The sequence below is a fragment of the Xiphophorus hellerii genome, chromosome 6 (assembly GCF_003331165.1).
Source record: "Xiphophorus hellerii strain 12219 chromosome 6, Xiphophorus_hellerii-4.1, whole genome shotgun sequence".
In the NCBI taxonomy this organism is placed as follows: domain Eukaryota; kingdom Metazoa; phylum Chordata; class Actinopteri; order Cyprinodontiformes; family Poeciliidae; genus Xiphophorus; species Xiphophorus hellerii.
Window position 1 is genome coordinate 2,083,790 of NC_045677.1, and position 22,989 is coordinate 2,106,778.

The 22,989-nt window shown below is 38.9% G+C and overlaps 1 protein-coding gene and 1 long non-coding RNA gene across 3 annotated transcripts in view; both read right to left on the reverse strand.

Annotated features, from left to right (window-relative positions):
- pde4ca (phosphodiesterase 4C, cAMP-specific a) overlaps window positions 1–22,841 on the reverse strand; it is a 64,619-nt gene extending 41,778 nt beyond the window's left edge. Inside the window, exons 1-2 of one of the 2 annotated variants that reach the window (XM_032564767.1) lie at window positions 22,726–22,841; window positions 21,404–21,627 (exon numbers count right to left, since the gene is read on the reverse strand). In XM_032564767.1, coding sequence (XP_032420658.1) covers window positions 21,404–21,627; window positions 22,726–22,764 — 263 coding nt within the window. In that variant the 5' untranslated portion in view covers window positions 22,765–22,841. Of the gene's footprint in view, window positions 1–168; window positions 1,221–21,403; window positions 21,628–22,725 lie in introns of those variants that run through there. The other variant, XM_032564769.1, reaches the window with a different exon arrangement.
- Window positions 18,898–19,405, reverse strand: LOC116721202 (uncharacterized). Its single transcript, XR_004339550.1, has 2 exons — window positions 19,358–19,405; window positions 18,898–19,005 (listed from the first exon to the last, which is right to left on the reverse strand). It is a non-coding gene; the product is annotated as an uncharacterized LOC116721202 (long non-coding RNA).
- Window positions 22,842–22,989: the final 148 nt, after the last annotated feature.

Below are 22,989 nucleotides of genomic sequence, written 5' to 3' on the forward strand. Positions count from 1 at the left end.
ATATTGGCATTAAATGGCTAACTTAATTTAGCCTTAAGTTAAGATTTTACTGTTTCTACAACAACAGATTTCTTGTGTCATGTATTGTCTTAGTGCTCCTTGTACTTCTTAATAATTGCTGGCATTGACTTCAATCAAAAGGCTCCTCATATGTAGCAGGGTACATACCCGATGCAGGAGTGCCTGCGTGTGGAGAAGCTGCCGTGCGTCTTCCGAGAAAAGCGGGAGTCTTTGTTCATCATGTCAGCTGCAGGTTCAAGAGGATTTGGGCTGAGCGTGGAAATTCACCGGAGAAGCATCTCTGGGAGGGGGACAGTGAAGCGGAACCTCTGTGGCATAACCAGTGCCTCCATAGAGTCATGGATCTTCAATCAGTCCCAATTCCTGAGTGTGATCTCAGTCCACACTTCTGGCAACTAGGAGACAAGTTTCACTGAGCGGAAGGTACAGGAAAATGTGAAGCGAGAGCAGCAAATGCAAAGCAACCAGAAGATGCAAAACAGAAACATGCAAGCGCCCCAGTCACAGTCGGTAGGAGTAAAAATAAAGATGACCACAGTCCTGTTCAGGCTGGGAGGTGCATCAAAGAAAAAGTCCGATTTCACTTTTCAGTTCCAGATGTAAGTGTGGAGACCCCTCAGAATGCATGTGTACACGTGTGTGGACGATGAGAAGCCTAAAAAGGCAAAATCTTTACTGTCAAAACCCAAATCACAGAAAGAGCAGGCGGAACGTTTCAGGAAGGGGGAAGGTGAAGGGTCTGAAGACAATGTCAGCTGTCATCTCATTCTCATTCTAGCTTACAACAAGACCCCAGGAACAAGGATTTTTTTCTCCTCTCTCCTCCTCTCCTGTTTGCTATTAAACAAGCTTGAATACTTCTGGATGATGTTGGAAACTTACAAAACGGAATCCTTTAGGAAAGCTCCCTGGGTTTTCTTTATCTGCCAAAGTCAGGTCTTTAACAAAAAGCAGTCATTCTCGTTGTACACTCGCCTCTGTGATGCTACACCGTGAGCGAACTGAGTGGAGTTATTATTAGTGGGGAAAAATGAACTGGAAAGAGTGTTCTAATCCCATCAGATGCTCCCTGGAGTGGGTCGTCCCATTCAGTCCCTGTCAGCGCGGGCCATTACAGGCTTCTGCCCTCCCTCTTGCCTCTCCTGAGAGTGGTGGGACCGAACTCGGGCTTAAAACTACAAACAACTCTGTCTCCCCAGAGAGAGACACACACAGAGTGAGAGCGACAGAGAGAGAGACTGTGGAAGGGGGAGGTGAGGGGTGGGGCGCCTGCTGGTCAGGAGTGAGACGCTAAATGTGAGCTGATGGTATTCAGAGAAATAAAGAGCACAAATTCTAGCTGTGCCTAGCAGCAGGGGTCGTAGCCAGTGTCCTGCAGATGTTTTCACACTCATGGAGCTTCACATTTCGAGTCATTACAACAAGCATCAACATGTTTTGCTGGGATTTTATGTGATAGATTGACACAAAGGAGATAATTATTTGAAGTGGAAGAAAGTCAAACAGGATCTTTCACATCTCTTACAAAGTTTGGCAAAGTATGGTTCCACAGATTATTAATTTGTTCCCATAAACAGTTCGTTTCTTGTGCCACCTTTTGCTGCTATTCCAGCTAAAAGTGAAAATTGGAGGGGAAGCAAATGTGGACAACATTTTAAAGTATTACCAAAGATTTAGAATTGGATTTGGTTGTGACTTTGACTAGGTCACTCTTACACAAAAATATGTTTAATCTAGAACATTCCATTGTAGCTCTGGTTGAATGTTTAGGGTTGTAAGCCTCAGCCCCACTCTCCAGTCTTCTGCAGGACTTCATCCAGGATTGTCCTGGGTTTTGCTCCATCCATCTTTTCATTAGCATCCCCACATTATGCTGCCATTGTGCATAGTGAAGGGATAATGTACAAACCCTGGGTCCAGGGTTTGTACATTATTATTAGCCTGTACTCTAAAACATTACATTTTGGCCTCATCTGACCACCTCCTTCCACACCTTTGTGTTGTCCCTTCGTGCCGGTTAGTGAACATCTCTCATGGCTCTCTTCTTGATACTCTTCAACAAAAGCAGATTCTTGGGATTGTTCCTTGATCTTCATAATGCCATTTATTTTCTAATGTTCTCCAATAAACATCTGAGGCCTTAACAGAACAGTTGGACTAATACTGACAATAAAATACACATAAATGAATTCTACTTAGTAACTTTTTGATTGAAACTTAATTTTATTTAGGGGTAGCAGAGTTCAGAAGCTGAATACAAATGTAGACCACATTTTGCAGATGTTTATTTGTAAAAACACGGGTCATTTTCTTCCACTTCACTTTTACTTTGTGTTAATTTACAACATAAAACCAAACTAAAATCCACTGAAGTGTGGATGTAACACAATAAAATATGGAAAAATGTAATGGGTTGTGAATATAATCTTCATGTAAAACCAAACCACATCACTGAGTGAAGCAGCTGAGGTGTTGATGTGAACTCCTGATGGCAGAACTGTGCTTTAAACAAAATTCACTCTCTGAACACATTCTGGGTTTGCTGGCCTGTTTGGCCACACAGGGAAGCAAACAAAGGAACCCATATCCATGGCTCCTGCACCTTGCTTTGAATACCAAACTAAAGAACCCAAAGGTAGGAAGAAACAAGTTTCTATCCATTTTGGTAAAAAGAAATATTCAACTAATACAAAACGAAAATGTTAACTATGACAGATAAGAATCAAATATGAAGTAGATTTGTATGTGTTGGTTAGTTGAGTGTATGGAAGGAGTGAGACAAAGTACTCAGTTATTTACCAACCTATATATCAGAGTCAGATACTATCTTCTGTGCTCCAATATGTCACACATCACAGAAGCCTCTGGTGTGTACAAATCAGCAAATGCATGATGTTCATACAAAGTGTTTTTGCTTGTCAGCATTTGAATAGAAATCCACCAGGATGGCAGATCCTGGGATTTAAATTACTGGCTGCGAATGAAAAAAAAAAAAACTTTAGTAGGATTTACATCAACGATGTCACTGACTATTTGAGTCAGAATTTGATTTAATTATCAAGAAAGTTACAAAATAATACAGAAATGATATTAAAAGGTCTATGTTTTAGTTAAATGCTCTAAATGCATCAGACACAAAATAGGACCTCAGCATTTATAAAATGGTAGAACTGTAAATCTTCTTTGAACTCTAAGGTTTTATTCTTCAAGGCAAACAGAAAAATTGGTTTCTTTCTGGATCCTACAACAGAGTAGAGACAGTTTCATATGAACGACACAAACATATGGTCAAACCGAAGCCATTTTTGCAGCTCACATAGACAGACATTAACAGCCTATTAGTCAGATGTGAACGGCTGTACTAGAAAGGATTTTTGTCTGTTAGCATAAACACGGTACCTAGACGGAACAAGATCATGTCATTTCAGCATAGTTAAGGTTTAATAAGAAAACAAAATTTCAAATTACCTGAAACAATGCCCTTTGGACAGAAAAAGCAGGGATAGCTAACCATCATGCATGTTGTCATGTTTGGCAAAAGCTAAAGATACCATATCAACAAAATTATGTCAGACCACCCACCATAGGTAGTAATGGAGGAGTCCTCCACTATGTGTTTTGCAACAGAACATGGACACTTTGTAGTCACTGAGCTAATCATGAATTTAATAAAGTTCAAGCTATGAAGCAATTGAATCACTCAGCAGCACAATAATCCTAAAAAACAGCAAATCAACAACAGAAAGGCTGAAAAAATAGGACAAAGGCATTGAAATGGCCCAGTTAAAGACATAACCTTAGACTGAATAAACATGGTTGCTGGCAGATCATAATGAACTTAAAGGTGACCTATTATGCTTCCTTTTAAGTTCGGATAGGTCTATGAGCTATACAAAACATGTTCATTACATTTTTGCACAAAATTATGTCACTTTTACGCAAATAAGCTGTTACCAGCAACGCCCTCCAACTTAATGTTGCACTTTATGCACATGAAAATAGCTGCATACAGATGTGCAATTGTAGAACTGTACATCTTTGACCCTGAGTCAGACCCAGAAGAAGAAGTGGAACAACCATCAGCTAGTGGTTTCTGGATGGTAAGTCAACACCAAAACACTTGCCTTTTCCAGCCATTGTACTACACATACAGCAGGAAAACCAGCTGACCAAACATGCTTCCCCCAGATCCCTGCTTATGTTGCTAGATAACGGGGCAGTGCCTGCAGATTGTGACTTAATAATTGAGAAGTCTTTGAAATGGCTCGTTTTCATAGTGCCTGGACTGCTTCTGGAAGCAGTAGAGACCCGAACGAAAGGACAAAAGCATGCGAAAAGTGAATTTTACATAGTAGGTCTCTTTAAACAATATTGTAAAGAAGAATGGGCTAAAATTCCTCCACAATAATGTGAAAGACTGAGAAGGTCACACAGTGGAACATATTCATGCTCCAACCCTACGGTTATAAAGAATGACAAAGGAAATTCCTTCAAACTATTAATGTTGAACACACTATCATGGGCTGTGCAACATATAGCACCACAATTGAATATAGTTGCCTACACAGTAAAAGTACAGTCAGATAGCATTGGCTTAGTTCTTCTCATGACATTTGATTATCTGCACTGATGCCATAATCAGCATTATTATTATTATTATTATTATTATTATTATTATTATTATTATTATTATTATTATTATTATTATTATGTCAGTCGTATTTGTAATATATAAAAACATGATATAAAAATAACAGAGTCATCCAATTCTGACTTTCATTTCTATCAGTCAGAACTGAAAATAAAACTAAAAACAATCTTCAGTTCCTAACACCGAGGGAAAATAACCTTGTGGGCATGTTCTAAAACTGACCTGACTCCAACATTTATTTTCCACTGGACTCCATGTTTGTTTAATTCCTCCTCCTTGCCAGTCATCCTGTAATAACTCATCTCCTCTCATTTATCTAAGGCCTGACATTATGGGACATTGTTGCACAGAGTGTGCAGAGGGAAACTTCCTAAATGGCCGGACTTTAGAGCTGTGTAATATAAAAACCTGTCATGTTGAATATCTGCACTGCGCTGCCAACATCTGGCCTTCCAGATTCAACAGTGAAATCCCCTCTGCTCCTCAGCTCTGGCGCACTAATATTTAGATTTTCAACAGACACTCGGAAATTAATGAAACAGTTTTGAAATAGTTCAGTAAACTCTCAAAGAAAAACGTGTGTATCAGACCCAAAAATGTGGTACAGTGCGAGTTTAAAAGGTGAATGAACTTGTTGGCTTGCCTTAGAATGTTAAAAAGTTTGTTCTTGGGATCAGACAAGTCTGTTTTTCAGGCTTAACTTCTGTTTCTCAACAAATGCAGTTCGAACACTTTTGATCATCTGGCCACCTAAATGTGACCATCAAAGGTAAACACAGACAAACAACGGAGACGTCCATAAAACTAGTTTCACTGCGCTCAAAAAGTTTCCATGATGGCCTTTAAGGAACCCCAGACAGAACATCACTGACTGCTTAAAGCTGGAGAATGTAATGTATTTACAAATATGTTTTTATTTGTAAAAAAAATAATAAAACTGTCGTGACAGTATGGTATGCGACAGATAATCTGTGAAAAAATGTATATCCTCCCAGTACTGCTGTTGCCATCTGCAAAAATGCACCCCTCCTGGTCATAATCAACCAATCAGAGTCAGGAGGAGGGTATTAACGCTGTCAAGCAACATCATGCATGCTGTTCTTTGTGCTAATGGTGAAAAAACAACTTACCATTCCAGGAAAAGCGTTTATCCTTGGTCACTGGTGACCATGCTAACTAGTGTTAGCATTTGTGGCAAGTGGCTGTGGTGAACCACCTGTAGAATAGCAGGGAGGAAGGTCAGGAATATGAGCACAAAACTGATTGACAGAGCTTAGACTCTCCTCCTGGCTCCGCATGATTGTTTCCAGTTAGTACTGGGAACACTGGGTGAAGGCAATTTTTCCACAGATAATCTGACTTACTGTATATACATAATAATTTTAACAAATATGTAAAAACCCTTGTGTTTTTCATAAAAGTTAGAAACTGTAGCATTAAGAAAATTAACCATACCTGGTTTAACAGCCTGTTAATCCAGGCTGTTAAACCAGGATAAACAACCAAGTTTTATCCTGGCTGTTTATCCTGATAAACAGCCTGTTATAGTTTATAAACAGTCTTATAAACTAACTTATGTTACATACAAACATAAGTTAGTATGTTTACTAATAAACATACTAACTTATTAGTATGTTTTTCTAATAAGTTAGAAAAAGATACTGTATGTCCATGCTCATCATACAAGTCTAACTTTAACGTTGTTAACCAAGTAAATGTTTAATTTGCTCGGTTTAAGGCGGCTCGTAAAACTGAAGCTATCACCCAGAGCGAGGCTGGTCGACTACTGCACTCTTCACACACAAGAGTTATGACCGCTTAACTGGATGAAAAGATCTAAAGGGACAAAGCACTAATTAAGCAGTTCCTTATATAAACCAGCAGGGAATATTGGAATGTTCTGAAGATGCACAAGATGTTCAACCATTAGTTTTTTTTAGCTGTCCCTAAAAAGAGCTTTCAGGATCCTGATCATGTTCTTCAACAATGTTTGATTTAGCAGATTGGGGCCAAAGAGCAATAAAGAGGTGTACGGAGCCTTGTGCCAGAAGCCCATTAAAATGCTGTCTACATCGTTTTAAACTGTGTGATTGTGAGCGTGAGTGGGAATAAAAATAGCAATAGGTATTTTGTTCCATATAACACAGTAGGAGTGTAACCGGTAAACCTTCTATGGATGCAAACTCAACTAAAAACCCACCTGTTTAGGATTGTATTTGAAACGTAATCAATTACAAATTTATTGATGGAACCTGACTTAATGTCGTGTTTTGATTGTTGATTCTATGTTGCATTGTGTTTCTGTGTTTGATATGATGTAAAGCACTTTGAAATGCCTTGCTGCTGAAATGTGCTATACAGATAAAATGTGATTGATTGATTGATTGATTGATTAAAGAGGTTTTCTCTTGCTTCTCATCTGCTGTTTAATGGTTATTTTGGGCTTTCTACCTGTACTTTCTAGTGCTTGCAGGCTGTTCGCTGAATCATAGCTATGTTGTTCTAGGAGTGCTCTAATCTGAGGTTGGTGTGTGTTTCTGTGTCTCCTAATTATTGCTAACAGTGGTAATCTCATGGGTTTTAAGACTTCCCTACATAACAGACATACACATTTCACAGATTTATGGAAACATTTAGAGCGATTGTCAAATTGACTTTGAGGCACGTCAGGTAGTGGGAGGGATGCTTCACTAACACCCTCTGCAGTGGGAACACAGAGTGGGCAGGATAGGGAAAAGGGTGTAAATGAGAAGTCAGCCTGAGATGAAAATGTGAAAAAAGCCGGTAACCAGCTGTTTATCCTCATAAACAAGACAAGACGAATTGGGATGTGGCCCTGTACAACCATAAGCATACTCTTACTGGTGCAGCCACAGAAAAATATGGGCGGTTAGGGTAACAGGTAAGTATCCCAGAGACCTGCTTAAGACTAAGGTCAAGACAGAGCTGGAGATCAATGCAGAGGTTGGGGTAGAGTACAGGTCTGTTGTGGTAAAGACAGAGCTGAGCCAAAGTCCTCAATGCTCAGTTTTCAGGTGGATTTATGTAAAAACCCTCAGCTAAGGTCAGGATGATTGTCCCTATTTGCTTTGAGTTCTTCAGAGTTTAGAGTTCTGTGTTTGCTTAGTAGAGGTTCAAACAATCCTCGTCTCATATGGATTATTATCAGCGTTCTCCTAGCTTTATATTTTCCCTCAGTGCCCACGACTGCTCCACATTTAGTTATTTACTCTCTCCGGTTCCTTTTACTAGGAACTAACTCACTCCCTGTGTATATATAATTCATCCTTTATGGAGGTTTTTCAGTCACTGTCAGATCCGCCTATTTATGTCAGGTGTCTCTCCTGGTCAGTTCCCTTTGTGCCTCCTAATGTATTCTGTAACTTTTCTTCTTTAATAAGCTTCCACTTCACTATGATTCTGCCTTCCTCTGGCCTGCATTTCGGTCCTGCTCAAAAAAAACAATCATAACATTAAGCTGTGGTAAACAACCAAATGAATAAGATTGTGCCTGCAAGCAGCTGAAAGATGCTTTCTCAGTGGTGTGTCTGGATTCTGTTATAGGGACAGGTTGAGGTCCTCCAAAGTAAGAAAGACCAGGCGAGGTGGTTTGTCTATGAAGCTATCTTGATGACTTCCCGATTAGTTGTGGAGAAGCTTAAAGTAGAGTTAGGTTATAAAACAAAGCTGGGAACTTCTCACAGAACTCTGTTCAGTCTGTTATTTGAAGATGGAATGAGGATAGGATAACCACAGACCTAAAAACACACGGATGTCCACCTAAAGCAGGGGTGCCCAAAGTCGGTCCTCAAGGGCCAGCGTCCTGCATGTTTTAGTTCTCTCCCTGGTTTAGCACACCTGCATCAAATGATGGCTCATTAGAGGCCTAAGAAGAACATTGACATACTGAAGAGGTTGTTACTACCACTAGGGAGAGAACTAAAACGTGCAGGATGCCGGCCCTCGAGCACCGACTTTGGGCACCCTTGACCTAAAGCTAACAGGCTGGACAAGGAGGGCTTTAATCAGAGAAACAGTCAAGAGCCCCTGGGGACTGGAGGAACTGAAGAAATCTACAGCTCAGGTGGGAGAATTTATCAATATGTCAACTATTAGTCACACGCAAATCTCAAAATCAAAAGTTGAGCAAGCAAAAGAAAATGTAACTTAAAGATTTTTATGTACATTTTTGAATGAAAAGCACCTGATTATCAATTTTTACCAACCTGAATGAAAGCAAGTGATTTTGTGAATAGAAATGTGTAAAACTGGTGGAGACATCAAAAGCCCTGCAGCACTGACTGGAACAGGCTTTACAGTATTGACTCAAGGAGGCTGAATACATATTTCTGTAATCCAAACTTATGTTCGTAGACCAAATTTAAAAACGCATCATTCTTCAATGTTACAATTATATTAACCTGGCCATTGACTTCCTACATTATTCCGCTCAATTCACATCCAGCTTATAACTCAGTCTGCGTTTTCTCTTATTCACTTGGATTCATTCGGTAGATTTTCTACTGGGCCAATCAGCAAACAGAATGAGAAGGACCTTTTGGACAAAGTAAAATGTACAAAAAAGACTTGGTTTTTACCAGGCTACAATAATGTACAATTTAGTTTTACTCTGTCACATAAAAACCCAATAAACCTATATGAACATTCTGTTCATAAGGTAACTAACTGTAAAAAGTTGAATAGTCAACTCTTCTCTTTTATTTAATAGCAATGTCCTAAAAAAATCTATCCAACAAATACAGCATTTCTGTTGCTGGTTTAATTTAAAAATGGAGTTCTACAAAAAATTAAAAAAAATAATTAAAAATATAGTTGGAAAGGCCAAACAATGTGCGGAAAATTAAGACGATCACTGATATCTTGAGTGCACAAATACAAAGATTATGATGCTTGTTCTTTAAGATAAAAAAAAAAGTCAAAAGTAAGTGATGTTTGTGTGTAATTAAGCTATAGGGCATGATCCGTTGATTCAGTTTATATTGATAATTATGGATTAGTTTTTTTTTCTTTTAAATATCAAAACTACTGCCAACAAGTGACGCGACCTTTCCTCTTAAGCTATTGTGCTCGTTTTCTCCTTTCACCCTGATTTCTCTCTCTTTTCTTCTAGCAGTTATGGCTCACTGTAGCAAAACATGAAACTGCTTCCAGTTTCATGTTACCAGACACACGCCGTATTCTGTATTTTGCGGACCGCGCACTGTCCACGGACGGTTGAAATTTTGTCAAGTGTACACATTGCCTACATTTCTCGTGACAAATGCCTTCATAGCAATCCAAATAGATACTAGCAAGTCTGATAAGCTTGTTGGGCTAAGCTAACCGTGGTATAATAGAATCATTGGTTTCTTCACCTCCAGACTAGCCACCGCACACTTGTTAATGCTGCATAGAGAGCGGCAGTCACGCAAGGCGTCCTGGCCCCGGTTGACTGCACTAACATTTTCAGCTCGGTGTCGCATAGAAAACACCGTTCAATGTGAACAGTGTTTCCTGCCCAGCAGTTTCCTGTTCAAGTCAGCGCGTCACCGAGTACGCGGGTATTATTGAAAAACTTACGTTGCAACGAGCGTGACCTTCGGCATCTCCTTCGAATCTGCATTGAGTCCGTGGAATACGTCCGAGTATGTTGGGGGGGGGGGGGGGGGGGGGGGGGGGGGGCAACAACAAGTTGTTGCTAGGTAACCAAAGCCAGTGAGTAAGGACAGAAGAAGAGCTGTAGAACCGTAGATGCTACCTCTCACTGAGCTGTACGTAAGAGGTAGCTAAAGCCATTGATATATCACAGTCTTAAAGCCTTTCCTTTCCTTCCGCAAATGTAATTCAGGAAACTCTCTCTGATCCAGCATATACACCAGATCCCCTGCCTTTCATCACTTCTAAGAGTCTCACATTATGGGACATAAGAACATCTTAAAGCTGGATGAAGTAGACTTTGGTGAGACTAGAAACATCTTTGCATTAAGAAGCAGATACAGCAGAACAGCATTTAAACAATCCCAACACAACTGAGAGACAAGAATTTGGAGTTGATAGAGTAAAGATTGTCATATGCACTAAAACTAGTAGGCTACTTGTTCTGATCAATAAATTCACATTTCTGGCCATTTTATTTTTCACAATAGAATGGATTTTTCTGACTATGGAGCGTTAATTTCCATGTCTAGTGCAAGAAGCAATCAGTGCCAACAATACAAGAAACGCATAAGACATTTATGTTTCATCCTATCCTAATACAAACATTTCACATTTTCTTCGCTCTGGTCAGTGAGGTCCTCTTTTAGGTTGGCTTAAAAGAGGGCCTCATCATGAATCAAAGGTTTGTCTTGCCCCAGTGAGAAAACAAGGCTAAAATATCCCAGAATACTAGTAAATCCTGCAGGTGTACTTTAGACCATGCTTAATCTGCATCAGAGATAAACTGGTCAGAAACAAAAGTGAGAGAAAAAAAATGAGAGCTGAAGAGAGTTCAGATCACAGTTAGGAACTGGTGTGGCAAATCTAAAGTTATTCTTCTCATATTCTACATTTCAGAAAATTAACAACACATATCAGTAATGGAAGTAGATAAACAGAAGAACATGACCTGTAGCACCATTGTGGAACTTGAATTCTGTACCCCTCGCCATGTGGCCCCCCTATGGAGAGCCTGTACCTGGGCGTGTGAGCCAGCGTGAAGCGGCGTCTCTGGAGGTTGATGCTGCGGTTCATGAGCAGCTTTCTGAAGAGCAGTGGGGAGTTTCGAGGGGATCCGCGCGGGGAGTCTTTGGGTGACACCTTTGGGGATCCCCCAGCTGAGCAGGTTTTGGACCTCGGAAGCAGCTGAATGATGGGTAGCCGGCCTGCCGCCTGTTTCCATGGCGTCTCATCAACCTCAGCCAGCTCTTCTTCAGAGCTCTCGGAGCAAAGATCACTCATGGTGGACAATTCACAGTCAGCTGTCAGGTAGTTTTTACCCTTTGCCTCCTGTGTACAGATAACCTAACAATGTGTCTCGTTCTTCTGCCTTACTTTGCACTGCACTTTTTGTGACGATTTATGTTGCAGAAGGGCTTCGGTTCCCATGGCTGTGTCTCTTCATTTTAAAGTCCAGGGTATACTTCACACCTCATGGCTAACACTAACCCAAGCTCGCTCTCAATAAATCTAAACATACTAAAAAGCTGAGCCCCTCCTCCCCCGCCCCCGAAAAAAAACAAAAATGGAAAAGGCAAAGACACAACAGAGGAACTTTCAGATGATCTAGTTCGATCTAAGTTTGGCTCAGTCTTCCTTGCCTCCTCCTGATGACCAGGATCACAGCTGTACTGGGCAATGGACTCCAGTGTTGGTGTTGATGTAGTCTCTCTGCCTCCCGCCCCCAGGCTGTGTTTACATTACTGATGGGCCTTCCCTCTCTCCAACTAAATATGGACGTCTGATTTACCATGAGGGGAGCCATGAGAGGACAGCTCCTTCTGCTTCTCTTCCCCTCATTCCGACCCTCTGACATCCCTGCTTCCGTCATTTGTAAGCTTAAGGAACAGATTTTTCATCAACTTCAAACTGTGTCCCATTATTATTTCCGGTGTGAGTGTGAGTCCGCTGCCTCTAGCTCACCTTTCTCACTCTCACTCAGACTCCATCTTCCACCTTTCTCCCTCTCGTCCCATCTTTGCAAGCTCAGGGTTTTCCTCCGTTCCCCCGGGTGCTGTTTGTTGTAAAGCTGGCCATTTCCTCATGCTTTTCACATGCTCTGAGTGCACCGGGAGGAGTCACATGAACGGTCTCTAACTATAAAAAACGGAGGTAGATAAAAGCTACGGAGAGCATGGGTGCTGTCACGATGGCGCTCTCTATCTGTGACCGGAGGCAGCTTCGTTTTAATCCAAATCCGATGTCTTTGTTTCTGGAAAGGGGGTAAGAAAAGCTCCTCCTGTGATTAAGGACACACAGCCAAACACCAGTGCTGTCTAGGGAAATGCTGATGACCTAGGGAGCTGGAACATCTGACACAGCTCTGAACCTATGACAAACAGCTGGTAGCAGGAGCGGAGGAAAAAAACTGTTTAGGTGAAAAGCTTTACTTTATCACACAATTTTAATTCTGATTTTAACTTGAAATAATTCAGAAGGAAATTGTCAAACATAAAGCAACTTTAACCATTGTAAGCTGAATGGGCCTGTGGGACCCGTTTTCACTTTTCATTATAGCAAAACAAATAAGGGTAGGCGTGTGTGCGTGTGGGTGTACGCACGCGTGCGTGTGTGTGCGTGCTTGCTTGTGTGTGTGTCTGTATGTGTGAGGAAGGCAAAGAAGGGCGAGTTCCTCTGTGTTTTTGTGTGTGCTTGTATATACTACATGTAGAGGACCATTATAACCATTTTAACCAACAAAAGGTTTCCATTCATGGAATTTGAGGTCATTTTCCTGATCTCTATTTCTTTCAGTTGTACTGAGTTCAGCTAGTTTGGTTTGAGGTATGGAGTGAATAAAGCTTGGGTAAAGGTTAGGGTTAGGAAAATGTCTGGATGCAGCATAAATACTAAAACCAATCTAAGTCTATACAAAGTCCTTGGACTGACAGAGATACAGGGATGTTTATATGTGTGAATTTTGTCTTACTGTAACTGAAACATTGTTGCAATGTGCAGTTGCCAAAAGCTTCACAACTGACAAATGCCCATTCCTACATTAACAGGATGCTGATTTGCATTCATCTTGTATTCTTTTTGGAGGAAATTTCTAATAAAAATAGAAAAAAGGATAAAAACAGATTGCTGTCATAAAGCCTTTCACGTAAGTTTAAAGATAAATATAAATGTTTACTTAGCTTGAATAGAAATTATGTCCTTTTTAAAATTGCATATTTTTGTCAGCGCAAACATAAATGAGTGGTGCATTTTTTTCTTAAAATGTTTTCTTTTAAAATTAAAAGGCAAAAATCAGCCATATTTGCTGTCTATATTTTATGTAGTATATGTGAACATGTTTTTTGTATTTAAAGGCAACAAATTTTTTGTGTGTTGAATTTGAACGGTAAAATGCGGCAGGTCTACCAGACCTGCGAATAGTGGCTGTGTAACTAAAATATGAACACATCAAATCTACTGAACTGTTACCTTCTCTTAAAATTTATCCTGAAGACTCTCCCTAAAGAAAATGTGTTTTGTAAATATGTTTTAAATATGTTTTTTAAAGTGCTCTGTCCTGGCAGCTTGGAAAACAGAGTGGCGGGTCTGATTGCCTTCCAACAGATTGATAGAATTGATCTACAAAATAATAAAAAATAGGATATTCTTCCTGTTGCTCAGTTGACAAGTCAAACTAGTTCTAACTATTGAAAAACAACAAAGACAGAGAGACAAAAAAAACAAAAGGGGGAAACAGTAAAATGGTTGCTGTTGATTGTGCAGCCAATTTTTCCAGCATGTCTGTTGCTGGACATTTCGTAATGACTGTCAGTTTGTACTCATCTATTTCAACATCTCATGCCTCTTTCAACCGTTTCTAATAAACCATGTCATTTATTTCTACCTGCCTGAGTTTTCACAATAAGTTGTTAAAGCTTCCTATATTACAGTAAATATATAGGGGAAAAAACTGAGAAATGCAGTCATTTAAATACATTTTTCTATCAACATCTTTAACTTATTTTTCTTAAATCATAAGTGTACAAATGTGGTTACAAATTAGTGACCTATCTACAATACAACTCAACAAAATGTCCAGAGAAACACAAGAATATGTAATCATAGTGCTGTCATAAATATGTAAATATAAAATGATAGAATTGAGCTATGGGCAGGAAACTTTGGTAAGAAAAGATGAAATGGTGAACATATAAACAAATGGATAATAAGAAAGATCAGAAGAAGATAAGACACAAAGAGTCAGTTTCTTATGAGTAGTCAGTATCTTGCATGCAGTGGATATCTCCACTGGAGAAAAAGACAAAACACCTCTCTCTGACTTACTGTAAAATACCGGCAGCTTTTTATACAGCTTTTTTATCTCACCTTCACATCAGTGAAACAAAGATTAGTTTTCTAACTGTACTGTATGTGTAGCATCTAAACATTTTTATACAAAACAAAGTGATGGCTTTCTTATTTCAGCAGAGCTGATATGCTGGAAGGCCCCTTTAAAGAGCAGCTGAGCTGGACAATCAGAACGCAGATCTCTTCATAGGAGCGATAGAGCTCCAAATTCGATGTTTTGTTTTTTTCTGAAACTATATTCAACTATAGACATTTTTATTTAATGAGCACCGTAAACATCTGATGAATAAGCACAAAAATTAATAAACCATAATGGAATCAAATAAAAACAAACAACTTTTTGATATTGGATTTCTTTTTTTGTTATATAAATTTGTTTCCCCACCCCAACTTTAACTGATCTAAAGATAATCCTGGACTCAAACCAATTCAGGCCCTGAGGCACATCATCATTCCTGTCATGTGGATAACGTAGGCAGAGGTGAGGCCTTTGCAGTTCGACTGAGGTTTGGGGGCAGAGAACAGAGAGTACCTTCGTCTGAAAAGCATTGGCTTGGAGATGGGGTCGTTCAAGTTCATCAAGACGCAGCTTCAGCTTTAAGAGCGAGTGTTGATGCTTTTCATTTGTTGCGCAAAATTTACATTGCAAAGAAATGTCTTTGCAATGTAAAGAAATGTCTAAACTCCGTTTCTGTAGCTTTTGAAATATTTCCTTATTATAGTTTATAGAGCCATAAGAAAAAGTTAGAAATTTCTTTCAAACTTTTAATCCACTAATAGAATTTGAATGTGCATGTGAATGGGTGAATTACTAAATGTAGTGTGAAGTCCTTTGGGGTCCCCTGGTAGGCTGTCGCTATCAGAATCAATAACAATATATTTGCAACATAGATTATAATTTTTTCAATTGAATTATTATGATTTACTTCCAATAGTCTATTCTCTATTTTTAGAACATTTGTCTTGGCTGTGCTGCTTCCCTTACATGTCTGTGTGGATCATCGACGTTCTGTCCAATCAGATTTCAGTCTCTTTGGGCTGCCAGGGGCAGCCTAATCTGCCCAGGGCCACCAGAATTGGTACAGAAGGCCTCCAAAACCTATTTTGCATTGTCGTTGTAATTTCTTCTTGAATATAGTGCAGAGTCAGATAAAATATACATTGACTGATGAAAGTTTCACAAAAACTGGAGGTTGGAAACCGACCATAGAGTTTAAATGGATGTATCTCCAATTAAGCAATCCTAAACTCAAAGGATGTACTATTGTGTCTACTTGCTGGATTTTCCATCTCCCTGCAACACAATCTCTTTAGCTGAATCCATAATATCTTGTCTATATAATAGTAAAGTTAAAGGGTCTATGTTTCTGGAATTTCTTTGGCCATGTGTGGCAGATTCTGGATGAAATGGCTTTCACAACTTCCTCAGGAACACTTTCTCTGGCACCCCATCAAACTTCCTCAAGCAGCTTATACACAAGAGAGCACCAGGCTGCCCTATGCTAGCCGGGGCAACAGTTAAAGAATTTTTACTTCACAAACAACTCTATAGTTAGATCTAAGGCAGAGCTACTACATGCCTACCGGTGGCTACATGGACCTCAGTCTGTAGGATTTCATGTCTGATTGCCTCCAAGTACCAAGTACTTCTAAATAAGACTGTAATACACACTTCTCTTCATTTATAGTTTGTAGCAGAGAACAACATATGGCTGATAACCCCAGGGAGTCTTTCTGGGATGCTGTGGAACATGGCTTCACTGAGCTTCAAACCAAACAAAATGCTGACAAGGACAAAGCAGGAATGTCTGTTATATAAAGACCTGGAGGCAGAGACTCAGCTGTAACACGTCCAACCCAGGGCTGGGATAGAGACTGTTCCTAAAATAAGATAAAATAAAATAACTTGATGATTTAATTAATAATTAATATTGAATTATAATAAATACATTTTGTTAGAGTTCAGATGTTGCCGTGAGGAACTGATGACCTGTTCATGACGTCCTGCAGGGATCAGCTCCTGTCAAAGAGGAAGGAACTGAGCAGAGTACAGATGGAGGTGTCTCTGTTGTAGTAAAGACTAACTTTGTGAAGTCACAGCAACCTGAGATCACCAGGAGAATTGGATCTCTTTATCTTTTAATTCTGGTGAGGATTTGTATCTGGCTTGGGAAATTTCTGACAAAGAATTCCAAGGAACTCCATGTTTCCTCTGCAGTTGTTTTCTTTAGCTTCATTTTCATTCTCATTAAACAGCAAACCTTGATGAAAGCGTCAAGTGATAAAACATTGCCTTCGTCACAGAACTGAGTAATTTCTGATCACCTGCTATCAAACAGGCCAGGTTTCATTCTCGCAACACATAAACACAAGATAACGGTGGGCACGTGCCTACACACACACATGCACACGCACACAGTTTAAAGAGGAGGGGCAAAAACCACAGGAGGGTTTGAAGCAGCAGTTTCACTCGTGTTTTGGCAATAATCAGAATTTTCTTAGGCTATTTTTTTCCACTGATGATTGTTTTGAAGAGTGATTAATGCCTTGAGCATAACTCTGTTCAGGCTTATTATTTTATCTTAAGAACACTTAAGATAAAATAATATCTTAAGTGTGAATGTGGTGAATGTTTTTCATAATTATTGTGCTCAGCCCAATACCTTCTTATTTCAAATGTTTGATTATTCAGAAAGACAACAGCACTGTCTGAAAGAGCAATTCACATAAAAAGTTTCAAAAGTGTTCATACTCTTGGATTTTTTTCACATAATATTGCACAATATCCAAAATTCCAGTATATACTTTACTATTTAGCTCCATTTGGTCATCATCTCTGACCAGCTTTTCTTTCCAGGCTACCAATAGTTTGGTCTTAGAGGTATCAGATAAAAAAAAATCTAGATAAACATGAAGAAGACACTTTTCAGACGCTTATTCTGGGGGTCTTTTGGGCATTCTGCTCTATTGTCTCAAACCCACTGTACTGAGCAAAGTTCTGGCTCTGGTTCTGCTGGAGGTTTCTTCTTGTTAAACGGGACTTTTTCCTCTCCACTGTTGCTACATGCATGTTCAGTATGACGGATTGCTGTAAAGCAGTGTTTCTCAATTATTTTCTGTCGGACCATAATTTTTTTTCACGCCCCCTGGTGCCCTTTCCTTCCCAGAATTGAAATACTATTGTGAATGTGTTCATATTTAATAATGTAACTGTATAAACCACTGGCTCCAGCATTGTATGACCTTATTATCAAAACCCCTGTTTTATTGTTCTAAGTCTCAAAATAATTTCCAAGTTCAGTTTATTAAGTTCAGTTTATTAATCAAGATTATTCAGGAATCGTCTTTAATTAAGACTATTCAGTTTGAAAGAGAAAAAGTGCAACTGATTCAATGGGATGTAGATTTTTACACTTAATGCAATAAAATGTTTTACAACTGTAAGCATTGGTTACTTGTCAGCTTCTTCACTTTAGTTTTTCAAAAGGTATACAGTTTTTAACATTTATTGTGGAAAATATGCAGCAATATTGTTCCAGCTTGTCAGATAAGAAGAGATGAAAAGTGTACAACATTTTGCATTAACAATAAAAAGATAGGTTTTGTCTATTTCCTGGCCTTTTTCTGAGAGCTACATTTACTTGATTATGATGGAGTAAAAGGGCCAGGCTCTGGGTTTTTTATTTGTGTTTTAAATACGAATAAAGTTGGTTGAGAATAAAGACTAATTTTCTGATAACTTTTCACCATACTGCACTAAATTGGGGAATACTGATTATTCAGTAAGGTTATGGTTGGTACTGGTTTAACAAATGAGTTAAGCAAATGAGTAAATACAAAATATTTTAACACATCAGGAGCAAATTTTCAGCCCCAGGACTTTGAAACGATTGTTTAAGCAACTTTTTATTTAATAGAAAGAAACAGATTTGCTGAAGGGGTCACGTATCACTCTATCGAAGTTTTTTAATTTTACGACTTTCTTCCAGGAATATTGCGTCTTTATTCTGCCAATATTTAAACTATTCTGCTAATAGGACACGGAGCTGAAGTTGGTTTCCAATTCCAGCTTCCGATTCGGGAAAAGGCTAAAGGGCGATTCCACTTAATTTTTCAGTACCTTCCGCATCTCTAGTTTAAAAACTTAACTACAGCACTTAGACTCTTCAAACCTGGACTTTATTATTCTGCTCTAATAGCAGAATATTTAGAACCATGTTTGTGATTTGTGTAACTTTTATCTGATTTGTGAAACTTCGATAAAGGTTGATTTTACCACTTTTTTGCATCTGGATCATACTAGAACTGCTCCAGCTCCAAAACTACAACACCTGGACACTTCAAACTTGCATTGGATTATCCTGCTCTACTAGCAGAATATTTGGAACCATGTTCGTGATTTGTGTAACTTTTATCTGATTTGTGAAACTGCAATAAAGAGCAATTTTCACCCTTTTTTTTGGGTCTCGGTCAAACAAGATCTGCTCTAATTCCAAAACTACAACACCTGGACACTTCAAGCCTGGATTTGATTATTTTGAACTAATAGCAGAAGATTTAGAACTATGTTTGTGATTTGTGAAACCTTTTTCTGATTTGTGAAACTTCAAAAAAGGCCGATTTCACCACTTTTTTTTATATCTTGGTCACACAGGAACTGCTCTAATTTCAAATCTACAACACCTAGACTCTTCAAAACCTAGACTAAATTATTCTAAACTAGTAGCAGAAAACTTAAAACCAGGTTTGGGATTCGTGAAACGTTTTTCTGATTTGTGAAACGTCACTTCACTTAACCGACCGCTGCAGAAGAGCTTTCCTTCCAACAGCCATCACCATCTACAATAACTCTGAAGTATTAATGTGTTACACCAACATTTAATTTCCCAATGGGAATAATAAAGTGGTTTTGAATTAGAATTGAATTTGAAACAAACTGCATAGAACAAATGTGAATAATAATCTAAACTTTAGTGAAGTTTCACAAATCACGTAAAAGTTTCACAAATCCCAAACATGGATTAAAATATTCTGCTATTAGAGCAGAATAATCTGGTCCAAGTTTGAAGTGTCTAGGTGTTGTATATTTGAAATTAGAGCAGTTCTTGTGTGACCAAGATTTTAAAAAAGTGGTGAAATCTGCCTTTTTTGAAGTTTCACAAATCAGAAAAAGGTTCCACAAATCCCAAACATGGTTCTAAATATTCTGCTACCAGTTGAAAATAATTTAGTCTAGGTTTGAAGAGTCTAGGTGTTGTAGTTTTGGAATTAGAACAGATCTCGTGTGACCAAGACTGAAAAAAAAGGGTGAAAATTGCCCTTTATTGCAGTTTCACAAATCAGAAAAATGTTTCACAAATCACAAACATGGTTCTAAATATTCTGCTATTAGAGCAGAATAATCCAGTGCAATTTTGAAGTGCACTGCTCCAATTCTAGAACTGCTAGAATTGGAGCAGTTCTAGTATGATCCAGATGCAAAAAAGTGGTAAAATCAACCTTTATTGAAGTTTCAAAAATCAGGTAAAAGTTTCACAAATCACAAACATGGTTCTAAATATTCTGCTATTAGAGCATAAAAATCCAGTCCAGGTTTGAAGAGTCTAGGTGTTGTAGTTTTTAAACTAGAGTCGATTAAAGTTGCGGAAGGTACTGAAAAATTAAGTGGAAACAATCGCCCTTTAGACATTTTCAGAATCGGAAACTAGAATTGAAAACCAACTTCAGCTTCGTTAATAGGACTTGGTTCTCGTAGTATTATAACTGTATTCTCGTATTTGAAAGTAAAATAAAAAACTCTTAGCCTGGCCATAAAAGTCCGTCATACTTGCTTTATTGACCTCTGCTGCCGTTTTTCTTTTCACTGTCAAACTTCTCCATCTCTCCTCTATGACGGTAGATATATTTCAAAATATCCGCGTTTGTATCCTTCGCTCCGTTTTTTTCTTCTGCTTCGTTTACAACAGGGCTGTGTAGCTACTTCTACTGGCTTAAACAGGCAGCCTGTTGATTGGTTTGAACACTCCTGCCACCTAGTGACCGGTGGGTTGTTTAATCAGTTAAGGATGAATAAAGACAAATATACATTCCTGCTTCTCGCGCTCCCCCTGACACTTCTCCACGCCCCCCTGGGGGGCGCGCCCCACTATTTGAGAAGTACTGCGTAAAGTCAGCGATACAATGCCAGCTCTACGTGTTTGTCCAGGACGAGTGAATGCTGTAAGTCAATGACAATCTGCTGGGTTTCTTTAGAGAGAAATATTTGAGATTTATTTTGAATAATGAACTGAGCTTAATGAACACATACCTTGATAATTGGAATGTATGTGTGATTGAACTGAAATTATTTTTTAAAGTGTCATGTGAATTAGCCTATATAACTACCCTAAATTTAATTTAATTGAACTGAAAAAAAAATCAAAATTATTGCACTTGATGGTAGCACCACTACGTATTGGCCTAATGCATAAAATCCCAATAAAATACATTGAAAGCTTTGATTCTAACGGGAGAAAATGTGAATATGTTTAAGGGGTGTACATATTTTAGAAAGGCGCTCCATTATGAGTAAAATTTGGATTGAGAAAAACTTCAGTGAGGTCCCTTAAACAGGATTAGATTGTCTCGCTGTTGAAAGTGTAAAATAAGCCTGTGAAATTTACACATACATCCAAAGAACAGAAGGAAATGAGCTGAATGTTGTTAGAGACATTACAATCACCAACTCACCAGCTGGTCAGGGTCCCCAGGCTCCTGGAATGTCTGATGCTGCGTGTTGGAGGGGCCGCTGGCTCCGGCAGGGCCCCATCCTGTGGCCTCTCCTGCGTAGAGGGTCTGCAGGAAAGCCGTGGCAGCTGCACATTGCCTGAGAAGACCCTCTTCACGGCATATCTGATGTCAGGGTCCTGGAGGAGCTCAACGCAAGAGGCCGTCTCCGAGGAGTCCCAGTGTCTCTGGACGGGACAGGACAAGCGTGTGAAAGAGGCGAAGGGGGAATTCCACGGGGTCACTTTGGTCAAAACTATAAGTGCTAGCTTTGATCTAAAGAATTAAGGCTGATCACTAAATGCCAAACTGAAACCAGATGATCCATGAAAACCGATTTACAAGCTACTTAAGAAAAAATATAGTTTCCATCTTGAAAACTCTTCAGAAAATAAAACTCACCATTCAGCTGTTCACTTTGATTCTGTTGTTTCAAATTTTTATGACTAAAGACAATAAATAAATTTTTTAGTTTAGAAAACAAAATAAACAAACAAAAAAAATCAACATTCTACAATAAACTGAGCATGTGAAAAAAGCACCTGCAGGATTATTCTGATTTCATAAAGAATTAGGAAGTGTTTCAGTATAAATATTTAGAAAATCCAGGAATAGACTGTATTTTATATATTACAATAGTTTCAAAAGGTAAGCAGAAACAGAGCCGGTTTTGTGACGAGCCTTTCAGAAGACCAGTCCGACGTTATTTTTGGAAGCCTTATCTGATTTCAGGTCCTGAGACCCCCACATTCCTGCCTCAGACACAATAGGAGCTTCTTACACAGATCCAGAGTTCAGGATTCAGCTTTGAGGACAACTTTGTTTTAGCGCGTCAGCGCCAGGGGGCTGCAGATAATAGCCTGTGTTTCTGGCCGTGTCCCATGACCCTATCACTTCATGTGCCTGGATGTTTCACCTTTCAATAAAAATCTGTCAACAACCTTTTTACTTTCTTCACCATCGCTGAATAAGATGAGAATGACAGGAAGCTAATCAGAAAGAGATTGTGACTTTTAATTATTATTAATTTAAATCGAGACAGTTTGTTTCCTCATTACTGTTGCCTATTTTGACAACTATAATTTTTTTGTCAAAGCAGAAAGCTGAGCAGATATCATATGACTATTAAAGTACAGTTTAAATACATAAATAAAATCCTGTTTTAGTTAAGATTATTAGATTAAGTTTCTTTTTAGCTCAGAAAAAAGAGAAAACATCCTAGTGTGTGTCCTTACATGCAAATGGATTTAAAAGTTGTCTTTATAAAGCTTTAAATGTTTTCCTACCTCTGTAACGTTGAAAAGTCTGGAGTTATTTCTTCTCATACTTTCGGCCACTCTGTCATGGGAACAGTTGAGCTTGGAAGGAAATGCCAAAGAGGAGGATACAGGAACCCCATTTAAGATCAGATAGGAGCTTGTCTGTGGCACCAATCCATCTTCTGACTGTCACTCAACACGTCACGCTTTCCCCGCCTCCTCAGCTGTCAGCTTGTACCGCTGATAAACACCTAACACTCATGGTACCACTTTTGGCTCGATGCTTCATGG